Genomic DNA, 25,616 nt, shown 5'->3' on the forward strand with positions numbered 1-25,616 from the left:
TACTATTTGGAATGTTTGAAATTTTCCGTGTGTTCCTATGTACTTTATACAATGTTTCTCCAGATGCATTTTCTAAAAAAAGTAAACTGTTTATTTCTGGTGCAAGATAGTTACTTCCTGTGTGTGCTGAATTTTGCTGTTACTATGATACAGAATCTCCCCACAATAACATTTCAATTTTAACCATGTTGATTTGGACATCAAGGAAGAGTCTGCTCCAAGTATTTCAGGAATTGTCTGTTTATTGTGGGGACCAATGGCAATGAATTTCTGTTTAGCCTGGCAGATAGTTTGACAAAAAAAGGAAGTAACATGGCCATAGATTGTTATATTGCAAATGAACGCTCAAGCTGAGGGGAGAATTGGTTGCTCAGAAATAATTGGAGTGACAAAAGTGGGTCAAGATGGAAGGTTACATTTGATGGTTTAAATTGAAATAAATGATGGCAGTAGTTGACAAGCATAGTGAAGGATATCATTGCTAAGCTCTTCCCTTCCTTCCAGCATAACCTAATTTTCATTCCTCCTGTCCTGACGGAGCTGTTCTACATGAATATATGCTTCCAAGGGTGCCATGTGAACTCGAGTTCTCTGAAGTCTAAACCTGAGTAGCCAGTGTACTCTTTGCCTTTCTGAATTTATGCTGGAATTATCCTGTATACGGATCAGAGCAATCATTATACACTGTTGCCAGAATTTTACTTTTATCGTCGAGTTGAAGAGATGGATCTGGAAGTGAGTGACAAAAACTCTCCTGCTTTAAGTGCAGTGGATTTCTGCCAATCAATCAGCCAATTATTGACTGGCAGGCTGGGTCCCTGAAAACATTGCATGTGCAGGCAAGAACTGAGGTTGTGCCCCCATCATCAACAGACATGGAAGAACGTAAGAAATATGAGTGGGAATAGGATGTTTGTTACCTTAGAAACCTGACAATACTCATCCTCTATTGCAGACTATATTTCATCTACCAGAGGCCACCTTTATTTACTTGGGAACAACCACTCCTGAGTCTACAGGCAACACCAATGATGCCTCCCCCTCTCTAGGCTGCTCAAGCAGGGCAGGAGATCCTCCTTCCCCGGGACAGAAAGAGGAATCAACATTAATGAATGAAGTAAATTTGGATGAAGAGCACATGGGAGGTCAGCAGCTATGGGGTCTGGAGAATCCCATTGCAATTGCAGAAGTAATCAATAACCTTCTCCATTGTGGCAAGGTGAATGGCAAATCTCAGCAACTTTGAGAGATTAGCCAATGGTTACATTGTAAGGATGCAAATGTGACAGGGGAGTATGAATCAACCACATTTGGTGACAATGGGTTGAGCCTTTAGTGTCTTCTTGGAAAGGAATGGTGCAGCTTTGTCAGGGAACAAAATGCTCTTGTGTATTTCACTGCCTGTCGATGCTGTCTATGCAAAGCAGTTTGATGTCATGTTTATCTCTGGTGTGGCTGCAAACATTTTTTCTGCTGGAGAAGACCTGACTCCTTGAGACATTGGTTGCGGCATTCTGCTCATCACAATCCTGATCCCAATGTAGAAGGAGACATTAGGACTTGCAGGATACTGAGGCAGTTGCTCCATTTAGGATGGTGGGGACATAGTTCAGCCAAATGAGTACATGGTGCAAACATCAGGTGAGCATGAGGGATGGCTGTTTGATCAAGAGATATGCATTTCAACTGCATCAAGTAAATTCATGTCTGGAGGGTTAAATGGTTTAGATAATTCTGCTTTTCAAACTATTCAGTTACAGAAGTGGTCTGTCATATGTGGAAGATATTTCTTCACCTTTGCTGTGGGGGCCTCAGAGAAGAGAGTGTCACATCTTTGCTCTCATCCTCCACCAGCTTGAATACTGTCCCATCAGTGAGTATACAACCTGGAGTACATTGGAGACCATAAACTGATTTGAGCACATTTATGCCTGACTAGCTATTGGCGGCTGTGAAAGATGATGCAATCAGAAGAGTGTGAGAGTGTGAGAGTGTAGGGAACCCAAGATTTAGATACCAGAAATGAGATAGCAAGTTCAGCAGAAGTTGTCTGAAGATCTGGTGGAGTTTCCAGAGACTACCTGTGCTCTGCTTTAGACAGTGAGGAGGGCATCCAGGCCATGAACATAGTGACCTCTGTCTAGTTCACATGTTTGGCTTTGCCCATCAAGAGATTGGTGACTGTCAGGGAGACTCACATCTAGCAGATCAGGTAATGGCTATCAGAGACTCAAAGAGATCTAAATGTTATCATCCCAGCCCTGAGCTCAAGAAATGAGTGATGATGTGAGCAGACAAGGTCCAAAGCAGGGAGGTATGTCTGCCTTACAATTGAGGAGGACAAAGTGGAAAGCATAAAAATGTATTGCTGGAAAATGTATTGCAGCAGGTCAGGCAGCATCAAAGGAGAAGGAGAATCGACGTTTCGGGCATAAGCCCTTCTTCAGGAATGAGGAGGGTGTGCCAAGCAGGCTAAGATAAAAGCTAGGGAGGAGGGACTTGGGGGAGGGGCAGTGGGAATGCGATAGGTGGAAGGAGGTTAAGGTGAGGGTGATAGGCCAGAGAGGGGGTGGGAGCGGAGAGGTCGGGAAGAAGATTGCAGGTCAAGAAGGCGGAGCTGAGTCGGAGGGTTGGGACTGAGAAAAGGTGGGGGGAGGGGAAATGAGGAAGCTGGAGAAATCTGCATTCATCACTTTTGGTTGGAGGGTTCCTAGGCAGAAGATGAATCGCTCTTCCTCCAGGCGTCGTGTTGCCATGGTCTGGCGATGGAGGCAGCCAAGGACCTGCATGTCCTTGGCAGAGTGGGAGGGGGAGTTAAAGTGATAAAAATTGAGGAGGACAGGCTGACCTCTGCATGTGGGGTCTCCTTCTCAGGACAGTGCTAAAATGTGCATTGCCTCCTTAGTCCATCTGGCAGTGCTAACAGTCCCTCCTGTATCAAAGCAGGAGGCCCTTAACATGTCCAAAGGTCCTTTATGCACCAGTCAGCCAAAGGATGGCTGCCCAGGTCATTCCAGACCATGAGGCAGCAATGTTAGCAGCCTGCACACAGCACAGATTACAGTGAAGGCAGTGCAACATGCAGGAGCACTTGTAACAAATCTAAAAATACTCTCGGTGCACTTCAGCTTCACAGATGTTCAAAAAATTTATTATTGTTTATTCGTATGCACTGTTATTGTAAGGAACATTAAAATTGGTTTATGAACACCATATTGCAGTGTTGATGGGCATCTAGCAGTGCACATGTCAGATCAGTTGGATCGGGGCTGGCTGCTGTTGATCATTGCATGCTCATTGTTTGTCCATTGCAGGGCAATACCAGGGAGACAATGTCAGAGAATGTTAATACATGATTGCATCTAGAGTAAGAAGCATAGATCCAGAGAACTGCTGCCAGTGGTTTCAGATCGTTGGACATTGTAAAAGTGAAATGCCTTCTAGTTGAAGTAGGCCTGTCAATGGCCATAAAAAACATTCTTTGTACTTGGGCAAAAGCAGTGATGGCACCAAAGCCTCTGGATCTCTCATTGTCCACATCAGTACTGAACTTCATCAGCTGCTTGGCAGTTCTGAAACAGAGATGTGTGATTGACTGGGAGATGTTGCCTATGTCTCTAGCAGATCTCTGGAAGGTCAGGAGGGAAAGTGAATTGAATTACAGTGGTCCCCCCGTATCCGCGGAGGATATGTTCCAAAACCTACCATGGAAACCTGAAACCGTGGATAGTAGCAAACCCATTCATTTAAATGGAAAATTTACCTCCCCAGCAGCCCTTGGTCCCTGGTTCTGGAATGTTCCATGTAATATGTTCGGGCCATGGTAAACTGCGTGTAACTGAAACCGTGGAAACCAACTCCGCAGATATGGCGGCTGCTGTGTATCTTTACTTTTTGAAGTGTAATCGAGATGGTTTTAATTTGCTTATTTATTTACTTTTCTCTTTTGAAACAGGTTGTGGCAAATCCCTTACGGCAAAAAGACACATAAAAACACACACAAACACAAAAACACACACAGAAAAGAAAGAAAAATAGAAGTTAATGTCCAGTGGTGGTTCTGTTAATTGAAAGTCTCTTTTGCAGGAGCTTAGATACAGTTGAATTGTGGGAATTGATTAACTTTGAAAGCAAAATACAGAATCTTCCTATAAATCTGTCTTATGAGAGACTGAGACCAGAGGTAAGCATTAGCTGAAACTGGAGCAGCTTTGCTGTTTGGTGTTCCAATTAGACTGAGAGAAGGAGTCAAAGCTGTTAATCAAAGCAGTTCTAAACTAAACATTTACAGATATACGGCTTGGGTTTAAGTTTATATCATTTTGGTTAACAAGATGCTTTGATGGTCATCTCATCCAAACCTACTGTGTGTTGCAAAAGGTAACTTGGAAACGCCATTTCTGACATAATGAATTGCAATAATTTTTTTTCCAAACATTGCTGGGAAGAAACATTGTCTCGTTCTTTTGTGTGGCGTGGCTGGAATGCCACATTCCAGGAGGATGATGTAAGCTTTTGTCCCCTGGTTACTGCTGTTGAGAACTTTCCAGAAATTGTGGTCAACTCACATCATGTGTTCAATGGCATCTATGTTGTCAATCCAAGAAAGTGTATATTTTTAAGAAAATTTAAGGAAAAATATAGATTTAAAAATATATTTGTTATCTTCATGTCTTCTTGACATGACAAGACAGAATCATAAAATTCAGGGCAAAAGTGACCTTGAGAGACATTGCCGTTGGCCACCACAATCAGAGCTCAAGTCTTCCACCATCATGGCCATCACATTAGCCACAGCTTCTTTGGAAAGATGGCAACACTACCAATTTGACATCTGGAGGTCTCACACTGACTTTCAGTACAGGCTAGCCTCTGGCAACACTTGACTCTGCCAGATTCTACACCCATCCCATTCTGCCACCTCTCCATCACAAGGGTTCCCCTGGCGTTAGTCAGCAGGTGGCTAAAATCCATTTCCTGTGGTCAACTCCTCCTTTCTTGGTCTCCTCTACATTGGGGAGACTGGACGCCTCCTAGCAGAGCGCTTTAGGGAACATCTCCAGGACACCTGCACCAATCAACCACACCGCTCCGTGGCCCAACATTTCAACTCCCCCTCCCACTCTGCCAAGGACATGGAGGTCCTGGGCCTCCTTCAACGCCGTTCCCTCACCACCAGATGCCTGGAGGAAGAACGCCTCATCTTCCACCTCGGAACACTTCAACCCCAGGGCATCAATATGGACTTCAACAGTTTCCTCATTTCCCCTTCCCCCACCTCCCCCTGGTTCTAAACTTCCAGCTCAGTAACAGTCCCCATAACTTGTCCGGACTTGTCCTACCTGCCTATCTTCTTTTCCACCTATCCACTCCACCCTCTCCTCCTTGACCTATCACCTTCATCTCCTCCCCCACTCACCCATTGTACTCTACACTACTTTCTCCCCACCCCAACCCTCCTCTAGCTTATCTCTCCATGCTTCAGGCTCACTGCCTTTATTCCTGATGAAGGGCTTTTGCCCGAAACATCAATTTCGAAGCTACTTGGATGCTGCCTGAACTGCTTTGCTCTTCCAGCACTACTAATCCAGAATCCTCCTTTCTTCTCAGGTTTTCCTCCTCATTGGAATCACAAAAGCAGGTGTAAACATTCATCAAAAACTAGGGAAGGCAAACACAATGTTGGCTTTTATTTCAAACGGAATTGAGAATTTGAAATAACTGCACAGAGGCTGGTATCCCCATCACCAAGTCACCCTTTATTTACATGTGCACAGCCAGCTCAGAATCAGCCCCTGAACTGAGGAGATTCTGAATCCCGAGTTTATATCCCTAGTTTATAGTGGAGTTTGCACATTCTCCCCATGTCTGCGTGGGTTTCCTCCGGGTGCTCCGGTTTCCTCCCACAGTCCAAAGATGTGCAGGTTAGGTGAATTGGCCATGCTAAATTGCCCATAGTGTTAGGTAAGGGGTAAATGTAGGGGTATGGGTGGGTTGCGCTTCGGCGGGTCGGTGTGGACTTGTTGGGCCGAAGGGCCTATTCCCACACTGTAATGTAATCTAATCTAAATCTTTCTTTATTTTATCAGACTGATCAAAACACAGCCACTCAATAGTGAACAATAAACAGCAGCTAACAGGGGAATGGGTTGGCAAGGCCAAACTCTAACCCCACTGTGCAATCAATTCACTGGGAAATATGGGTGACCCACAATTCTCACCTTAACTTACCAAAGGGGAAACAGTAGACACAAACACATACAAAATAGTCCGATCAACCAAACAAGAAAACAGTGCATATTACACAGATAACCCTGGTAAATAAGCAAATTGTCCGCCCCTCCCACCTTCCGGCCACTCAAAGGCAGCCCACCGTTACGCCTTTTCCAGCTCTTGATCCACCCATGCCCCTTCTGGCTCTCGGTCTGCCCCATGCTCATTCCGGCTCTCGGTCTGCCCCATGCATCCCCAGTTTATATCTGTCAGCTCAGGACTCTGATTGGCCAAGGACAAAAATCCCAATCCAGGATCTCAAAGTTGGTTTGATCCACTTGGTTCCAATTGCTATAGTATTTAATAGGGAGATTTTGCTGTCACTGTAGAAGGCACTAGTTGCAAAGAAGAGCTACACTTGATTCCAACGATGCACCATTAAATGTATTGAAAGTCATCTTCTGATTAATGAATGAGTACGAGGCACTGGTCAGACTGCAGCTGAAATACTCTGAAGAGTTTTGAGCTCTTTCTTGAAGGAATGATAGGCTGGCATTCAAGGCAATCCAGAAGGTTCCTTCAGCTAATCACTGATATGCAGAGACTGTGTTTTATGAGGAGAGGTTGTGTAGTTTGGGCCTGTATTCATTAGAATTTAGAAGAAAAATGAGGGGTGACCTTATTGAATTTTTCAAAATTCTTATGGGACTTGATAGGGTAGATACAAGTCACCAGACCAGAAACATTAACTTTGATTTCTCTGCACAGATGCTGCAACTGATCTGCTGAGTTTTTCCAGCAACTTTTGTTTTTGTTTCTGTTTCTGATTTACAGAAGCTGCAATTCTTTCAGTTTCTATTTAGATACAAGAAGGTTGTATGCCCTGGTGGGATAGTCTCGGAATAAAGAATTGCCCGTTTATGACAGAGATGAGAAGGAAATCTTTCCCTGAGGGTAGTGAATCTATGGTATTCTTTACATCAGAGGGCTGTGATGGCTGAGTTAAGCAGATTTTCAATCAGTAAGGGAATCAAGGGTTATGGGGGAAAAGAAGTTGAGGATCATCAGATCAGCCACAATCTCACTCTATGGTGCAGCAGATTTGATAGGCTCAATGACCTACTTTTCCTCTTATATTTATAGTCTTAACCTATTCACAACTATTATCTTTGACTGGAATGGGACTTGAATGCATGATCCCCATGCCACTACTTTAAGTCAGGGTACCCTTGCAATGGTAACAGAAACTCCATTCAGTCCCCTCTCTGGTTCCAATGAGCTGCCTCCCAGGAGAATTAATTGTTCAAGGCATCCTCTCGTCAAAGCAAATACTTGCCCTTGTCCTTCTTAGTCTCTGAAATGAAATAATCTAAGAGTCAATGAGCGGAATCCCACTCTATTTATCATGAGCTCCTGTGTGTTCTGGTGAGATAGCATTGGGGGCCAGACCTGATGCTATTACCTGCAACTTTATGCTACCCATTCTCCTCCATTGTCATCCATTTCATACATATAAAATTCTAGCCTAATTGTGCAGTGCTTGTACATGGTTAGCACAAACCTTATATGCTTAGGAGTGCAGTGTTTGTGACTACAGCAGTTGAGATGGATATATCATCACTCTGAGGTCCAGTTTTCCCCTTAGAGGATTAATTGATATAAAAACAATGTTTACTTTTCCCAAGGCTGATCAAATATTAAATAAGAGTGGGTTGTGGTCAATATAAGGAAGAGCGTGCATGTTAGTGATGATGATGTGAGCTACAAAAGCGTTATGACATTTCAGTCTTTCTGTTTACTTGGCTTTGTTTTTGTATTTGTTTTGAATCTAATTCAATGTTCATGTTTTGAAGTGAGATATTTTTGTAGCCATGAAGTATTCAAACTCAATTTATCCAGCTAAAAATCTCTCCAAATTAGCTGAAGAAATTTATTTTGTCCATTTGCTCATAACAGATCTCCTCTTCACATTGCTATCCAGCTTCTTCTTGAATGAAATCTTTAACAACCATACAAGATGGAGAATTCCACATTTCAATCATTTCCTGGGTGAAACAAAATTCAATTTACAATGGGAATCATAAGTTTACACCTCCTAGTTTATCATTCCTCCCATAATTGTAAACAACCTTATTAGACACCCAATCAAAACCTTTCAAAATCATGAAAAAAGTAAGAACAATTTGGCATCCTTAACAGAGGAAATTGAAATACTTTATAGAAGAGTAATTAAAGAAAACAATATTATAACTTGTTCCCTCATTCCATTAGGCCTCAGGCATTCTTTCAGACGATATTATATGGTAACATTACTGGCTTAGCCAGCATTTGTTGCCCATCTCTAACTGCCCTTGTCAACATAGTGATGTCATCTTTTGAATCATTGCAGTCCATGTGATTGACATTGATATATCCACAGTGCTGTTATGAAGGGAAATAGGGGAAATGATCTGAATACCAGTAAAGGAAAATCTGAAATGATTCTTTGAGCAGCTTATATTTTGGAGTAGTCAAGCAGGAGGCTGGAAGAACACAGCAAGCCAGGTAGCATCAGGAGATGGAGAAGTCGACGTTTCGGGTGTAACCCTTCTTCTGGAAGAGTCTCGAAGAAGGGTTTCACCCGAAACATTGATTTCTCCATTGCCTGAGGCTGCCTGGCTTGCTGTGTTCTTCCAGCCTCCTGCTTGTCTACTTTGGATTCGAGCATCTGCAGTTTTTTTGTTTATATACTTTTTGAAAGCTAAGTCATTGGATTATTGGGAGTATGCCAACATTTATGTAAGATATTTAGGTCAATGCAAATATTTGTGAGAGGTTCCCAGGCAGACAGTGTGTCAATATGTTCAGTGGGTCATATATTATTTTCGAACTGTCACTATTATGTGAGAACATTTTAGAAACTCCTTTGTTTTGGGGTGTTCATCTTATATTGGACTCTGGGGTGTGTGAGCTCCAGAATGTTGATAGATGCATGTTGTACTGAGTGATTTGATCTATGGCATAGACTGTAAATGTTATTATTACATCCACATCATTTTTATTCTCAAAGAAACAATGTTAGTAGTGACTGCTAAACATTGTTGGGCCGAAGGGCCTGTTTCCACACTGTAAGAAATCTAATCTAATCTATATGCAAATATATGAACAGCATGAAGGAATTCACTTTTCTTTACACTAATATGTTAACAAAAGTTTACCATACAGATCATAATCTTGGCTGTTTTATCTGTGTATGGTACCTTAAGTGCTGTGATGCACACTATCCAGAGCTTCCACAAAATAATACTGCTTTTTAAAGTTGTTTGACACAATCAAACATTAGGGACAAGTCTTGTAGAAAGCATTTCAGTTATGAGCTTATAAATTTATTAGAATTAAGTTTATTGTCATGTGTACTCAAGTACAGGGATACGGAGTACAGTGAAAAGTGTACAAAATTCACCATATCCTTAGGTACAAAGGTAACTAGAATCATAGAATCCCTACAGTGTGGAAATGAGTCTACACCAAAATTCCGAACAGCATCCCACTCAGATCCATCCCCTTACCCTATCCCTGTAACCCTGCATTTCCCATGGCTAATGCAGGGTGGTACGGTGGCTCAGTGGATAGCACTGCTGCCTCACAGCACCACGGTCCCAGGTTCGATCACCAGCCTTGGGTGACTGCCTGTGTGGAGTTTGCACATTCTCGTATCTGGTTTTTCTCTGGATGCTCCGGTTTCCTCCCACAGTCCAAAGATGTGCAGGTCAGGTGAATTGGCCATGGTAAATTGCCCATAGTGCTAGGTGCATTAGTCAGAGGGAAATGGGTCTGGGTGGGTTACTCTTCGGAGGGTCAATGTGGACTTGTTGGCCCGAAGGGCCTGTTTCCGCACTGTAGGTAATCTAATCTAACCTATACATCCTTGAACACTGTGGGTAATAACTAGGCAATTTTAGGCACAAACTTATTTCTTTTTTTTTTGACTTTATGCCTAAAAGTTATACGTTACAGTCCTTCTCATTATAAAGTAGGCAAGATAAAGATTAACAGTCCTTCTTTAGCCATGGGCTTGCAGACACTCCATACTGAGCTTCTCCACGAGGGCTTGATCTCTCCCCTGTGCTGGACTCAAATCTCTCCCACAGGGTGGCCACACACTCCTCCATGATGTTGTCTTGCTGCTGGCTGCTCGAGCCTGGTCCAGCTCAGCAGACACCTCGTTGCCAGCTGCCTCGCTGCAGATCGTCAGATCCCGATCTGGTACAATACTGAGTCCCCAAGCTGCTTCAATGCTCTGGACCTTAAAGAAGCTACGATTGCATCGCACCAGCCACCTCGCACCAAAGACCCCCACCAGGCCCTCAGCACTGCCTTTGCTGCTGCCTCCACGACCAAGCAGCCTCCAGAAGGTAAGGTGAGTATCAGAAGTTGGGAACAAAATTAAGTGACAGGAACAAAATCAAGAGTTATAGTCTCTGGATTATTACTCAAGCCACATGAAAATTGGCATTGAGGTAAGAAAAATAGGGATGTAAATACATGGCTAAAGGAGTGCTGTGGGAACTGATCTGGGACCAATGTCATAGTGGAAAGGCAAAATAGGGTGGTCATAAGGACTCTAAACCAGTAAATAGGATGGATGACATGAAGGAAATCAATACAGTTTTAAAATTAAGTAACACACCAGAAAAAAGAAAGAGTCAGGAATCCCACTTTTAAGAACAGAAGTTAATGGCAAAACTATAGGAAGTATATTTATCAAACCAGAAGAGAGACATAATTAACAGAAGAATAAAGCATCAATCCTGAGGCACAGGCTGTAGTGTATGGCCCAAACAAGAGTTCTATATATGAATATATGGAGATTAAGTTAAATGAGCTGCAGGTACAAATTCAAATTTGAGGCTATGGTGTATTAGCCATTACTGCGACACGATTGGGAATTAAATACACCAGATAATGTTTACAGAACGGACAGGGAAATCGGCATGAGAGGTGGAGTAGCCTTCTGGATTAGAAACAAAATTACTTCAATGGTGAAGGAGGATATAATAAGGGGAAAGCATTCAGTGGAACTCATATGGATGGAACTGAGGAATAGTAAAGTATCTCAAACTGTAGTAGGTATACAAAATAGGTAGAGATCTGAGGTGCTAGATTGTACAAATGCAGAAATTAGGCAAGTGTCTAACAAAGCCAGAGTAGCATTAATGGGGTCTTTAACTTTAATAGACAAGCATCTGTTAGAAAGCTAGTAGATTTCTGGACTATGTCCAAGATAGTTTCCCAGATGTAACATGGTCCTGGGGATTATTGAATTTATCAATGAGCCAGATTTAATTAGTTACCAAATTGTGTTGAATATTTATCAAGTAGTCATCATAACATAATTGAGTTCAATGTTGCGTTTGTAGGCAAAAAGGATGAATAAATCAGTTACTAGACATGATTTGGAGGTGTGCAAAGTTAACAATCACACAACACCAGGTTATAGTCCAACAGGGTAATTTGGAAGCACCAACTTTCGGAGCGCTGCTCCTTCATCAGGTCGTTGTGGAGTTGATGAAGGAGCAGCGCTCCAAAAGCTAGTGCTTCCAAATAAACCTGGTGGACCATAACCTGGTGTTGTGTGGTTTTTAACTCAGCTGCAAAGAGTTTTAGATTTAGGTGAGGCTGATTTTAATGAGATGAGACAGAGTCTGTCCAAAGTAAACTATGAAAATCTGATCATAGGTAAAACAACTGAATAACAGTGAAGGATGTGGAAAGAAATATTTTATACCATACAAAACAAAGTTATGTTCCCGAGTAGGAAAAGTTCCACTTCAGAAAAAAAAACACAGCCAAGGGTAAGTAAAGAGATAAGGGACAGCATAAAACTAAAGAAAAAGGGCTTACGGAAGTGTAAAAATACGGCCGAATGGGAAAGATGCAAAACTCAGAAAAGGGCCACAAACATCTTGTAAGTGTTACTAAAGGAATTATGATAGGAAACTTGCCAAGGACACAAAAATCAATAAGAAGAAATTTTATAGTTACCTAAAGGGAAATCAGGTGGTCAGGAACAATGTTGGCCCACTAAAGTCTGAACGTGAGGATATTGTCAAAGACAGGGGGAATTAGCAGACACGTTCAATAATTATTTTGCCTCAGTATTTACAGTAGAGAAAGAGAATAGCTTGCCAGAAGTCCTGAGGAAATTATGAGTGAATTGGAAACACAGACTGAATAAAATTAATGCCAGTAAAACATTAGTACTGAGGAAATTAATGAAATTGAAGAGTTCCAAATCCCCAGGACTTGTTGGTTTCCATTTATGCATATTAAAGGAAATAGGGACCTACAATGTAAATGCCCGAATTATAATCTTTAAGTTCCCTTGATATAGCAGTCATCCACCTGGATCAGAAAACAAAACATCGCATGTCACCCCACTGTTTAAGAGGGGTAAAAGAGCAAAACCAAGGTATTATAAATCAGTTAGTCTAAGATCTGTGGTGGAGAAAGTGTTGGAATCTATAATCAAGGATGGGGTAATTGAATACCTTGAAAATCAGGGTGAGCCAGCATGGATTCATAACAGGTAGGTCATGCCTGACAAACATCACGGAAGTTCTTGATCAGATGACTAAGGTAGTGGACATGGGAATGTCTATGGATGTTGCTTGTATCGACTTCCAGAAGGCAATTGATAAAGTTTCACATAGGAGGTTGTGAAGTAAGGTAGAACCCCATGGAATAGAGGGCAAATTACAGACATGGCTAGGAAGTTGGTTGAGTGACAGGCAACAAAAAGTTGAAATAATGGGAGGTACGCAAATTGGCAGGATGTGACCAATGGTGTCTCATAAGGATCAGTGTTAGGGCCTCAATTATTCACATTATTTATTAATGATTAGATTAGATTACTTACAGTGTCGTTTATCCAGAGTTGCTGATGGCAGTAAATTAGGCTGCATTGCACACAGTGTAGATGATAGTCTATCAATATCCTTTGTAATTTTATGCTAGGTGATTGGGCAAATCTGTGGCAGTTGTGAAATTCACAACTAATATTGGAGGAACTGTTGGGCGAAGTTCACAGCACAGAATCAGATAAGTTAATTGTTGTTTTAAGCCTGTCCAAGAGAAAGGCTGCAGTAGTGAGTATAGTGGATTCTTTCTTGATTATATGTTTTTGGAAATAAGTCTCTTGATTAAACTTAAAATATAAGCCATAGCTATTAATTTAACCTGGAGCAGTATTTGTGAGGAATAAGACGGTGTTATTTTCTGGGTCTGTAGATTGTGAAGGAGCAAAAATGGCCTTTGCAGTGATATGTACTTCTTGTCAGATGTGGGAGCTTAAAGAGAGTTTAAGGGTTACTGTGGATTATATCTGCCATAAATGCTGTTGGATGCAAACCTTATCAGATCGAGTGGATTGGTTGGAGAGACAGATAGAAGCGATGAGGAATTTGCAACAGCAACAGTATGTGATGGATGGCAGTTATAGGAAGGGGGAAAAGTCTCAGATACAGTCACATAGATGGGTTAACTCCAGGAAGGGTGAGGGAGGTCAGCACCTAGGGCAGGAGTCTTTTGTGGATATACCTATTTCAAACAGGCATGCTGTTTTGGAAAACGTAGGGGGTGATGGATTCTCAGGGGAACGTAGCACAGACAGCCAAGTTTCTGGTATTGAGACTGGCTCTAATGCAACGAGGGATACGTCAGCTTCCAAGAGATCAATTGTGTTAGGGGATTCTGTAGTCAGAGGTACAGACAGACGTTTCTGTGGCCAGCAGAGAAAAAGCAGAATGGTGTGTTGTTTCCCTGGTGCCAGGATCAAGGGTATCTCAGAGAGGGTGCAGAATGTTCTCACGGGGGCCAGCAGGAGGTCATTGTCCACATTGGAACCAACAACATTGGAAGGGAAAAGGTTGAGACTCTAAAGAGAGATTACAGAGAGTTAGGCAGAAATTTAAAAAGGAGATCCTCAAGGGTAGTAATATCTGGATTACTCCCAGAGCTACGAGCTAGTGGATAGGGTCCGAAGTGTTTGTGATTTTTCCAGCTCAGCAAGCAAACTTACAACCTGAAGGTCCTAGGTCCGACCACCTTCAGCTGCTTCAACAATGACATTTCCACTAACCCAAAGTCAGAAAGGGGATGTTTGCTAAGGTTCAGTATTATTATTTACATTCCCTATGATACTGAAGCAATGTAAATCCATATTCTTGAAGGCCTGCTCAACATTTGGGCTTGCTGAAAAGTGGAAAGTCACATTTATGCCACACAAATGGCAAACAATGTACAACTCCAGCAATAAAAAAAATTGTTGATATATTCATAGCAGGAACAACTTTATCTTAACAAGAAAACAATTATTCTTCATGTTAGACAACTGTTAGTCATTATTCAGAAAGTAACTTTGTGGTAAATGAATCTGCATTTTAGCTGTTTACTTGTTACATTTATGTTCTTCAGGACAAGCATTTTATCAACAAGCTTAAGACTGAAAATTTTAGAAACAGTCAGCTCATCTAAAAATATCTATGTCTAAATTTTGTATGTAACAAGCAGTGAGAGAAAATGAAATACAATGGTCTGACGCCTTCTAATAACTCCTTTCCACCATTCAAACACCAGTGAAAAAAATAAATTCTTGTAAAATGCTGATATGTTGACTCATGAAATGAATGACTAATTGGCAGCTTGTAAAGTTGACCAATGTATATCAATACATGGAAGTTTGTGTTTTCAACAAGTGACCTTTGAGCTATCTCAGCCTATTGCATGTAAACTCTCTTTAGGTTTTCTCCTTTTTCATATGGAAGCAAATAAATGGGAGCTATCTTGGCCTATAAATTGGGTAGAAAGATCCTTGGTGAGAATTAGTGTTTTGGCTGAAATTTAAATATTTGGGCAATCATCTCAGAAAGTAAAAAATACCATTTACCATTGTGAAATTTTCAGACATTCTTTGGGTTTTGGTAATTCTGCTAAATAAACAAAGTCTTAAATTAAGCCTGACTATTTTTCCTCACAATTAGTTAACACAACTGTTATGCATATTTGTACAATGATGAAGCCAAAAGAAGTCAATTCCAACCTGACTGATAAGATACCCTACTAAAACATGCACTTAAAGATAAGCGCCTTTCTTTAAAAGAGGATGCAAACTTTTTCTAAATAGTCGTGGTCAGCAGATTAAAATCCAACTTTTTTTTTAAAGTTCCCTTGGCCCTCCTGCTAGTATCAGAATCAGAACATTTTGAAAATATGTAAGACTGTAAGAAATAGGAGCAGGAGTAGACCATTTGGCCCATCAAGCCTACTCCGCCATTCAATAGGATCATTGCTGATCTGATATTCCTCACATCCACTTTCCTGCCTTTACCCTATAACCCTGGATTCTCTGATCCACTGATCAAGAATCTATCTTAACCTTATTCACAAGGGCTCTACCCCTTTAGCATTCTGTGGCAAGGAGTTACAAAGACTCACAACCCCAAGAGAAGAAATTACTCCTCATCTTGGTCTTAAATTGGTACGTTTTAATTCTGAGATTATGCTCTCTGGTCCTAAACACACCCATGAGAGGAAACATACTCTCATCATTGACCCTGTTAAGCCCTTTAAGAATCCGACATGTCTCAACAAGATCAACTCTCATTCTTCGAGAATCCAATGAGCAAAGTCCAAATCTATTAAATCTTTGTTTGTAAGACAATCCGTCCGTACAGGGATCATCCTAGTGGACTTTTTCTGAACTGCCTCCAATTAAATAATATCTTTCCTGAAATAAGGTGGCCAAAACTGCTCATGGTACCGCAGATGTGGTCTTATCAGCACTTTGTACAGTTGCAGCAAGATTTCCCTATTCTCAAATGCCAAACTCCTTGAAGTAACGGTCAAAATAATAATGTAAGATCATAAGAACTAGAGGCCTGCTCACCATTTGATACAATCCTGGTTCACCTCATCTCAGCCTCAACTTCACTTTCCTGCCCACTCTCTATAACCCTTCAACCCATTACTAATTAAAAATTTGTCTCTCTATCTCCTCCTTAAATGTACTCAATGTCTCAGCATCTACCAAACTCTGGGGTGATCCTTTGAGAGAAATCATTTCTTCTCATCTCTGTTTTAAATCTGCTGCCCCTTATCCTAAGGTAGACAAGCAGGAGGCTGGAAGAACACAGCAAACTAGGCAGCATCAGGAGGTGGAGAAGACAACATTTTGAGTGTAACCCTTCTTCAGGACTGGGAATGGGTGTAAGGGGAGCTGCAGATAAAACGATTGATGGGGGCAGGGTGGTGAAGTGGGGATAGTTGAAGACAGGTAGAGGGTACAACCTGGTTGGTCAATGGGAAGAATTAATCCGGTAAGTGGCTAGGAGGAGTGGAAGGGAGGGGGAGGTGCTGGGAAGGAAGTCGGAGAAAGGAGGTTATTTGAAATTGGAGAACTCAATGTAGAGTCCTCCAGGCTGTAGGGTCCCTCTTATTCTAAAGCTATGACCTCTCATTCTAGATTGCACCACATTAGGAAATATCCTTTCTACATCTACTTTGTCAATCCCCTTTCGCATCTCATATACCTCAATCAAATCTCCTTGCTTTCTTCTAAAGTCCACAGAAGAGGCTTAAACTGCTCAATCTCTCTTCAAAAGATAAACCCCTCATTTCTAGAATCAATCTAGTCTCAACTGAACTGCCTGCAATACGATATCTTTCCACAAGCCTTCCTGATTAGCTTCTACATTCGTGTACTTGCTTTCTGTGTTCCATGCACAACAACTCCCAAGTCTCTTTGTGTTGCAATTTTCTGCATCTAAGTAATACCTGTTCTTTTGTTCTCCTTTCCATATTTTCCAAAATTATACCCCATTTTGTCCATTTACTTAACTAATCACCATCTCTCTGGAACCTGTAGCCCTCTCGCAACTTGCCTTTCCACCTATTTTTGTGTCACCTGCAAATTTTGCTACAGTAAATTTGCTTCCTTCCTCCAAGTCATTAGTAAATATTGTAAGCAGTTGTGAAGTACCTTGTCAAAGGCTTTCTGGTAATCCAAATATAACACATTTACTTGTTCCTCTCTATCGACTCTGGTTGAAATTTCCTTGAAGAAATGCTAATAGATCAGACATGATTTCAGTTTCAAAAAGCCATGCTGACTACTTGATTAGATTAAGATTTTCTAAATGCTCTGCTATTACTTCCTTAATAAATGATTCCAATATTTTTCCAACAATAGATATTTGGATAATTGGCCTATAATTACCTACAGTTTGACTCCCTCTGTTTTTGAATAGGGGTGTCAAATTCTCTCTGGAAAGTTAAAGCATATATTCAAGTGGTATGTTCTGTGAGAACACTAAACATGCCAAATCTGCTTGTATCTAACCCACCCACAAACTCTGGGACAAAGCCTTTGTGACTTCACAATAGAAATCTTAGACATTTGTTATGCAGCAACAGCAGGTCAGAACACTTGCTGGAGGCCATACTTGTTAGGTCCAGGTCCAGGTGTATAAGATCACCTGCTTGACCTGCTGCACAACACTGGTATACATAAGAAATCAATGTATGGTGTCTGCTGGTGCATTCTAAGTATTTCGACACATTAGGAGATACAGAGAAATCTTGATTATCCGAATGAGATGGGCGGGCACTATTTCCATTTGGATAATTGATTATTCGGTTAATTGATTCAAAGCCTCTCCTCTGGGGCTCGGAGTTTTCTGTTAAGTCCGTTCCCTGTTCAGGAGACTAGGCAGCAGCACACCGCACGCGAGCCCACAACCCACCGTCTGCACCCCACCTCACCCCGTCCAACACTGTTCCCGCGCACCCCACCTGCCGCCCAAACCCCGTCTAACACCGCACCCGCACCCTTCCCAGCCCTGTCCAACACTGCCCCCTGTTTGCCTCCAATCCCGTCCAACACCGCTCCTGGGACCCGCCCTCCCACCAACCCCATCCAACACTGCCCCCGGCCCCTGCCCTCCCACCAACCCTGTCAAACACCTCCCCCCCCAAACCCCGTCCAACACCGCCCCCTCCCCCCAACCCTGTCAAACACCGGCCCCAGCCCCCACCCCTCTTCCCAACCCCGTCCAACGCCATTTCCCCACCCTGCCGCCCTCCCCCCAACCCCGTCCAACTCCGCACAACCGCCCTCCCCCAACTCGTCCAATGCCGTGCCCCCGCCAACCCCGTCCGCCACTAACCCATCCAACACCGCCCACCCCCAACCCCGTCCAACACCACCACCCCGCCCACCCCCTAACCCCGTCCAACACCACTGCCCCCGCCTGCCCCTAATCCCAACTAACCCTGCCCCCCCCAACCCCATCCAACACTGCCCGCCCCCCCCAACCCCATCCAACACTGCCCACCCCCCCAACCCCATCCAGGAAAATCAGATTTAAGCTGGTGTAGTCTTCTCCCCATTAGCAACTCTGCTGAAGCTATCCCTGTAGTTCATGATGGATGGTCCTATAGTCAAATAGGAACTGAGACAATGTGGTACCTACAGAAGGTGTAGGCTGTTTCTTTAAGCCCGCCTTCAAAGTTGGGCTACTCTTTCTGCCAGACCATTAGACGATGGTTAGTATTGAGCTGTCCTTATACGTCGAATACCATTCAACTTTAGGGAATACTCAAATTCTCTGTTGGGAAACGATGGTCCATTATCTGTGACCAACACTTCGGGGACTCCATGTATTGCAAAGATGCGTGCGTAGTTCTTCTATCGTCATTCCCATGTTTGATGAATGAACTCTATACACACCCAGTCATTTTGAGTGGACATCCACAATGACTAAGAACATTGAGCCCATGAAAGGAACTGCATTGTTGACATATAACTGAGTCCACATTTGCTACTTCGCGGCCCAGACGGTGTTCCAACTTGAAATTATACCCAATTAGTATTCGACCCCACAGCTGAATTCGGCCTGAATCAACAGGCGGCACGATCTTCTGCTCTTTAAAAATAGACCTAGCAGAGGTTTCTGGTCTGTTATTATTATAAATTTACATCCATAAAGGTATTGTTAAAACGTCCTGACTCTGAATAGGATTGCCAAATCTACTTTTTCTATCTAGGTGTACTTATGGTCTGCACTAGCCAAAATCCTGGATGCAGATGCTATTGGGTGTTCCTCTCTACTGGGTCACCTTTAAGGTAGCACAACCATGATGCCACAAGGGGAGGCATGGCATGTCAATACCAGATCTTGCTTGGGAGTAGAATGTGCCAACATCTTGGAAGGTGGCAGCTTTAAGTGAGAGGCGAAAGATTTAAAAAGGACCTACAAGGGAATTTTTTTCACACAGAAGGTGGCTCCTAATTGAAATGAATACAACCGGAAGCGGCAGAGACAGGCCACTATAAATGCCGGAAGAAACAGCACAGAAGCGCTTCACAGGAGGCTCCCAAGCACTGAGGATGTCACCTAGACAGGGGACGAAACATTTGCAAGACAAATTCCCAGCTCGGCGAACAGAACCACAACAACGAGCACCCGAGCTACAAATCTTCTCCCAAACTTTGAAATGAATTGCCAGAAGTAGTGATAGATGCAGGTACAGTTACAAAATTTAAAAGACATTTGGATACATGTATGAATAGGAAAGGTTTCAAGGGATATGGGCCAAACACAGGCAAGTGGGACTAGTTGAGTTTGGGAAACTTGGTTGGCATGGAAAAGTAGGACCGAAGGTTCTGTCTCCATGTTGTATGACTCTAAGAATCATTCTCAACCAATTCTGCACCATCCAGCTTGGGCCCAAGTCTTTTATTACAATCAGTGGTGACTGAAACAGCTGCTTCTCATAGGAGATCAGAACCAAAGTTGTACCCTTAATCTGTAAAGGTTCCCCAGTATAAGTTCTCAGTTGAACTGAGGTCTTGCACAAACCTAAGGGCTGGAGTCCAGAACAAATTTTGTTAAAGATTGGTTCTGAGGTCACAGAACTGGGTGACCATTTAACCAGATGTTTATTTTGATTGGTTCTGATTTGGATGTTGCTCAGCAACTTATCCCAAACCATATATAGGTAGATTTTCCAGGGTCTACACTCTCCTGGATACCAGCTTGTGACTTCTCTTCCTCAATTTAAGTCTATGTTTTGCTGTCTCAAGTCTACATTCTGGCAGCAACTACAATGGCTTGCCGGCCAGGATCTTGAAGAAAATTTTAACTGTTTGTCTTTGCGTTGGAGTTTTGCTGTGGGCTGACCTCGAGTCCTCTGCTCAGGATATGTTCTGAGTGAGGCTATAAAATTGTCTTCACTCAAGTGGTGTTTCTCTAGTTCAGTTAGACTGGTGAAGGTGTTCACTTCCATCGGAATACCCTGCAACTCATGCTTCACTCATTTCCAAAGATAAAGCTAATTGTAGTATCTGCTTGATGTCCAGTTGGAGTTCAACTAATAGGCACTTTTGTATGGTTACATCATAAATCCCATATACCAAACAGTCTGTCAGCATCTCATTAAGGCTTAAATTAAAGTTACATCCCTCTGCCAGTCATCCTACATTAATAAAAATCCTGATGTAGATTCCCTGATTCTCAAATTGCTGAGTAAAACCAATAGCATCTCAGTATTAGAGGAGATTTGGGTCATAATATTCCTTAACTAAATCCGTCAACTATTGAAAGGTTTTAGTATCTGGTGCCTCAGGGAAAGTAAGGCTCCTAATAACTAAAAAAATTGCATTTCGTCTGTCCCAATGTTACTTACCTGGAAAAGATAACACATTCTTTCCACACACTGGGTCCAGTCTTTGATGGCAGGAGATCAAACGAGTCAAGCTTCCCAAATAATGGCGTGATGCCAGAAATGCTTATCCCAACTCAAAGTCAAGTGTGCGGAGCAAATTTCTTAAGGAGCATACTTTTCTCTCATCACCACTGGAATAACTTACAGAGGCCAATATCCTATCACCAAGTCACCCTTTACTTACACAAGGAGAATCGTTGACACTGATCCAACTCCCTCAGAGACAGCTGTCGGAGCGAACAGGATGTCTGGCACTTCTGTTCTCATTTGTCAGGCTGGGTTCCATCGTTAGACCAGATTAACAGCCCCAATAAGGGGAACTCATATTCTATGAGGTCCATCTAGCTGACCTCATTACCATCACGATAAAAACCATTAACAAATCAAACAAAGTACTGATGTTTAGTTTAGTGTGTTTAGAATTCAAAGACAATGATGTTGAGCTAAATGTGTAAAGAGCCCTGGGTCAGCAGTGGAGACAAATGTAAAAATAGTTTTACAAGGATGGCATTATAACTTGGATATTACAGTCATCATTGAACTTTAGATGAGATTGGAAATAACGTGATAGGGATTCTAAAATAATGAATGTATTGAATAGCATAGACTTGGAGAGAATTCCACTAGTGTGACCATTCAATGTGTGGAACTACAAATACAAGATAGACAATTGTAAGTCAATGGATAGATCAATAGAAATTTCGTTGCTCTAAAGATTACAACGGTTAATCTAAATATCTTAGATAGTTTCAAAAGAAAATTAGATGAGTACATGAGACAGAGGGCAATAGAAATATATGCCGCGATATTGGGAAGAGATAAATGGAAATGGGTGGATGCACCTGTGGATTATTAATATCACCTCAGTCCAGTTTAACTGTATCTGTGCTGCAGTCTGTGTAAAATAACCCAGAATAAAGAGTGTTGCTGATGTATCATGTTGCATACTGACCCTCTGTGTTGAATGCGGGACCCCTTTAATTTAACTATATCATTGCTTGCTAACTCTCCTGAAGGGAGTGCAATGTGGGGTGAGACTTGGACAGAGTGCTGCGCAGGCGCGGTGGGGTGGGTGTGGCTGGCGCCGCGCAGGCGGACGAGCGACCTGAGCCCGCCAGCTGCAATTTCAATCAAGAGGCGGGCAGCGCGTGCGGGCTGTGCTCGTTGGGTCCGTTATTCCGGAGGTTGTCAAACCAACCGCCTACCTACCAATCACCCGGCGGCGCCAATGGCGGAACGCGGGGCCGTGGAGGATCTGCGAGAAGATGTTCTCATCGATTTCTTGGCGAAGAAAGGCGGCCGAGTGAAAAACAAGGAGCTGGTGGAGAAGTTTAAAAAATTCATCAACGCGCCGGAGCCGCAGCTGAAAGGTGAGGGATGGAGGGAGGGGTCAGTGGTGTCCATTCGCCCGGCCGCCCCTTCTCACACCTGGTTGACCCGCGGTACCACTGATGTCGCGCCTAGCAACGCCTCTGGCTGTGTGAATGGTCAACCGGGCTGTCAATCATTCGTGGAGACCCTGAGGTTCTGGTCAACCCTCAATGGGGGATGGTGAACTGTTGGATGGGCAAGTTTACCCTGGCATGGGACATCCAGGTGAATTTAAGGAATGGATGTCATTAAGTGGCAAAGGTTGGTTGGCAGGCAGGGTAGGTTCTGTTTGTTAATTGGGTAATTGGTTATGGGGTTAGAAGGTTTCTGAAGAAGGCTGCACAGAATTATTGATCAAAGCCCTCCTCGCCGAGAAATGCATGAGTAGCTCCAATATTAGATATCCCCCTCAGTGGTACTGGGTGAGTGCTGTCTCCAGATTGGGATGGCAGGTAGGCAGTAAGGTGAGAAACTCCATCTTAATCCCTTTGCCAAGCAGATTAGAGGTAATCAATTTAAGGAGATTGGCAAAAAGATGAATGGGAATGTGGATAAGAATGTTTTCTTACATAAAATCTGGAATGCATTGCCTTGTGTGCTGGGAGGAGACTCAGTATCATACAGGCTTTAAAGGAATTGCATAAGTGCCTGCAGTGTAAATAAACACTGGGCTGTGGGGAAAATGGTACCAAGAGCAATGTTGTTTGGAGAGAGCCAGTACAGACAGTGCGGGCTGAATGACCCCCTGTGGTAGAATCACAGAATGACTGCATATTTCAAATGGGTAAATATGTATCTGGATTACAAAGCCCAAAGATCACAGATTTGATCTGTAATCTGGAGATGACTTGTTCAGCTGTGCTGGATAATTGGCCCTACTGCTTCCTGAGATATAATCACCTACAGTCATTTGGCCCTAAATGCTTACATTTTTGATTGATGTTGTTGAGTTTGAGCCAAATTAGGTTCAGAAGTGATGGCCATCTCCGCTAAGTGGTTTTTGTAGAAATTTTGAATCAATCTGTTCCTGCATGTTATGACACAACTCTGGAGGTGAGACTTAAACCTGTTATCTGGCCCAAAGTTTGGGACACTACCACTGTACAGCAAGAGCACCAAAATGATCTTTATATACTCAAGTTAGATTTATATATGTTACATATTAGTCATGGAGCAGTAGGCAGATTTTAAAAGAAGAAAATATAACTATATCTATCTTTGTTATAGTCAAGTGTTTTCTGTGGAATTAATTTAACTAGGTTTTGACAACAATGTTTCTAGTGAGTTTTGAGAAGATTTGTAGCTCAGGTTGAGGTTCTGGATGTAGGTTTGTTTGCTGAGCTGGAAGGTTCATTTTCAGATGTTTCATCACCATACTAGGTAACATCTTCAGTGAGCCATACACCAAACATCACAAACCTCATCAGCAAGGACAGTATCATCAAGCTAGTGGACCTATGCCTTACCACCCACTTCACCTTCAACAACAAAACCTACAGAGAAACCAACGGAACACCCATAGGATCTCCAATATCAGGGTTCTTAGCAGAGACAGTAATGCAGAGACTCTAACAAATAGCTCTGCCAACCATCCAACCCAAACTTTGGGTCCGCTACGTGGATGACACTAAATGAAACCAATTAGAGGAAACCTTCAAGACCATCAATAGTACTCTTGCTGGCATAAAATGCACTAAAGAGGAGGAAAACAACAACAAACTGCCATTCCTAGATGTCACAGTAGAGTGAACAGCCAATGGGAAACTTCAAACCAGCGTCTACAGGAAAACAACATATACGGACCAAATATTGAACTACAGAAGCAATCACCCCAACATCCCCAAACGAAGCTGCATCAGAACATTATTCCAACAAGCGTTCTCACACTGCAGCACAGAGGAACTACTCATAACAGAGAAAAATCACCTATACAGTGTATTTTTTTAAAAAAAGGTACCTAGTTTTCATAAAGAAAATCTGCAACATTCAAGCTGTTCAAAAATTAACTTTAAAATATTTTCTTTGCTTATTGAAAACTAATACAGAATTTCAGGATCAGAGGTGTGGCAAAATCTGATCACAAATCACAGATTAGTGCAGACCCGAAATGTCAACTTTTATCTTTCGATGCTGTCTGACCTGTGCTTTTCCAACTCCGAATTTTATCAGCTCTGACTTCCAGCATCTATTGTCCTCTGTTCAATTCAATACTTTGCATGAACAAACCATGCAGGATGGTAATGGCTACCCCCCTAGGAAGTGCCAGGAAATCACAACTGTCAGGTGATTTTTAATGTGGTTGGGTGTAAAGTGTCTGCACGGGGCCATTATTGGACTAACATGATGATTTGAAAAGAATTTTGGCACTATGGTACTTAACTTCCTCTGTGATCAGAATCTTACTTGTCTTGGATTTTGAAATGCATTTGGAAACATTGAGCAAAACTGATATCCTCTAAATGTGGTTTCTGCTGCGCTGATGCATTCATGTTAGCTGTAATTCCTAAGGCAGTCAAGAAATGAGAGCTGAAGCTGTAAAAGTGGTAAACAGTGCCTTTCCTCGCTTATTTGAATTGTAAAGGGGTGAAAAATCTGTAGGTCACTGATTTGCTTCAAATAATTCCTAATTCCAAGTTTACACCCCTTTTGTATAATTGTAGACCCCTCTACTCTGTCCAAACTTCCAGGTCAGGAGGTTTAACATCTGGAAGTTGGCACCGTACTTCTAAGTCAGGCAAGTAAATTAAGAATGATGACAGTAAAAGAGTTTGATGGCCTTAAGGCTGCAGGTGGGTTGGGACTGAAGCCTCAAAGGTAAGAATGCAAGATGTATACCTGAGAGTCCCAGGGTCATTTTGACTCATGGGTGCCAGAAACAATTAATGCTGTTGTCCACAACTATGCCTGCGTCCACCGTGCCCTGCTTCCCCACCCCACCATCCATTTTTTAAAAAATGTATATACAAGCAGGTGTTCCCTTTGCCAGTACTGTAGAGTCATAAGAGATGTACAGCATGGAAACAGACCCTTTGGTCCAACTTGTCCATGCCGACCAGATATTCCAACCCAATCTAGTCACACCTGCCATCACCTGGCCCATATCTCTCCAAACCCTTCCTATTCAAATTCTCATTTAGATGTCTTTTAAGTGTTGCCATTATACTAGCCTCCACCACTTCCTCTGGCAGCTCATTCCATACGTATGTCACCCTCTGTGTGAAAAAGTTGCCTCTTAGGTCTCTTTCATATCTTTCCATTCTCACCCTAAA

At 42.5% G+C, this 25,616-nt stretch overlaps 1 protein-coding gene across 1 annotated transcript in view; it reads left to right on the plus strand.

The window, feature by feature from the left end:
- The first annotated feature begins 2,274 nt into the window (after positions 1-2,274).
- LOC140463205 (uncharacterized) overlaps positions 2,275-25,616 on the plus strand; it is a 126,800-nt gene continuing 103,458 nt past the window's right edge. The window contains exons 1-3 of the mRNA XM_072556998.1: positions 2,275-2,314; positions 10,440-10,607; positions 21,993-22,346. Coding sequence (XP_072413099.1) covers positions 2,275-2,314; positions 10,440-10,607; positions 21,993-22,346 — 562 coding nt within the window. The remainder of the gene's footprint in view (positions 2,315-10,439; positions 10,608-21,992; positions 22,347-25,616) is intronic.

This window comes from Chiloscyllium punctatum, chromosome 37 (genome assembly GCF_047496795.1).
Source record: "Chiloscyllium punctatum isolate Juve2018m chromosome 37, sChiPun1.3, whole genome shotgun sequence".
Lineage (NCBI taxonomy): Eukaryota > Metazoa > Chordata > Chondrichthyes > Orectolobiformes > Hemiscylliidae > Chiloscyllium > Chiloscyllium punctatum.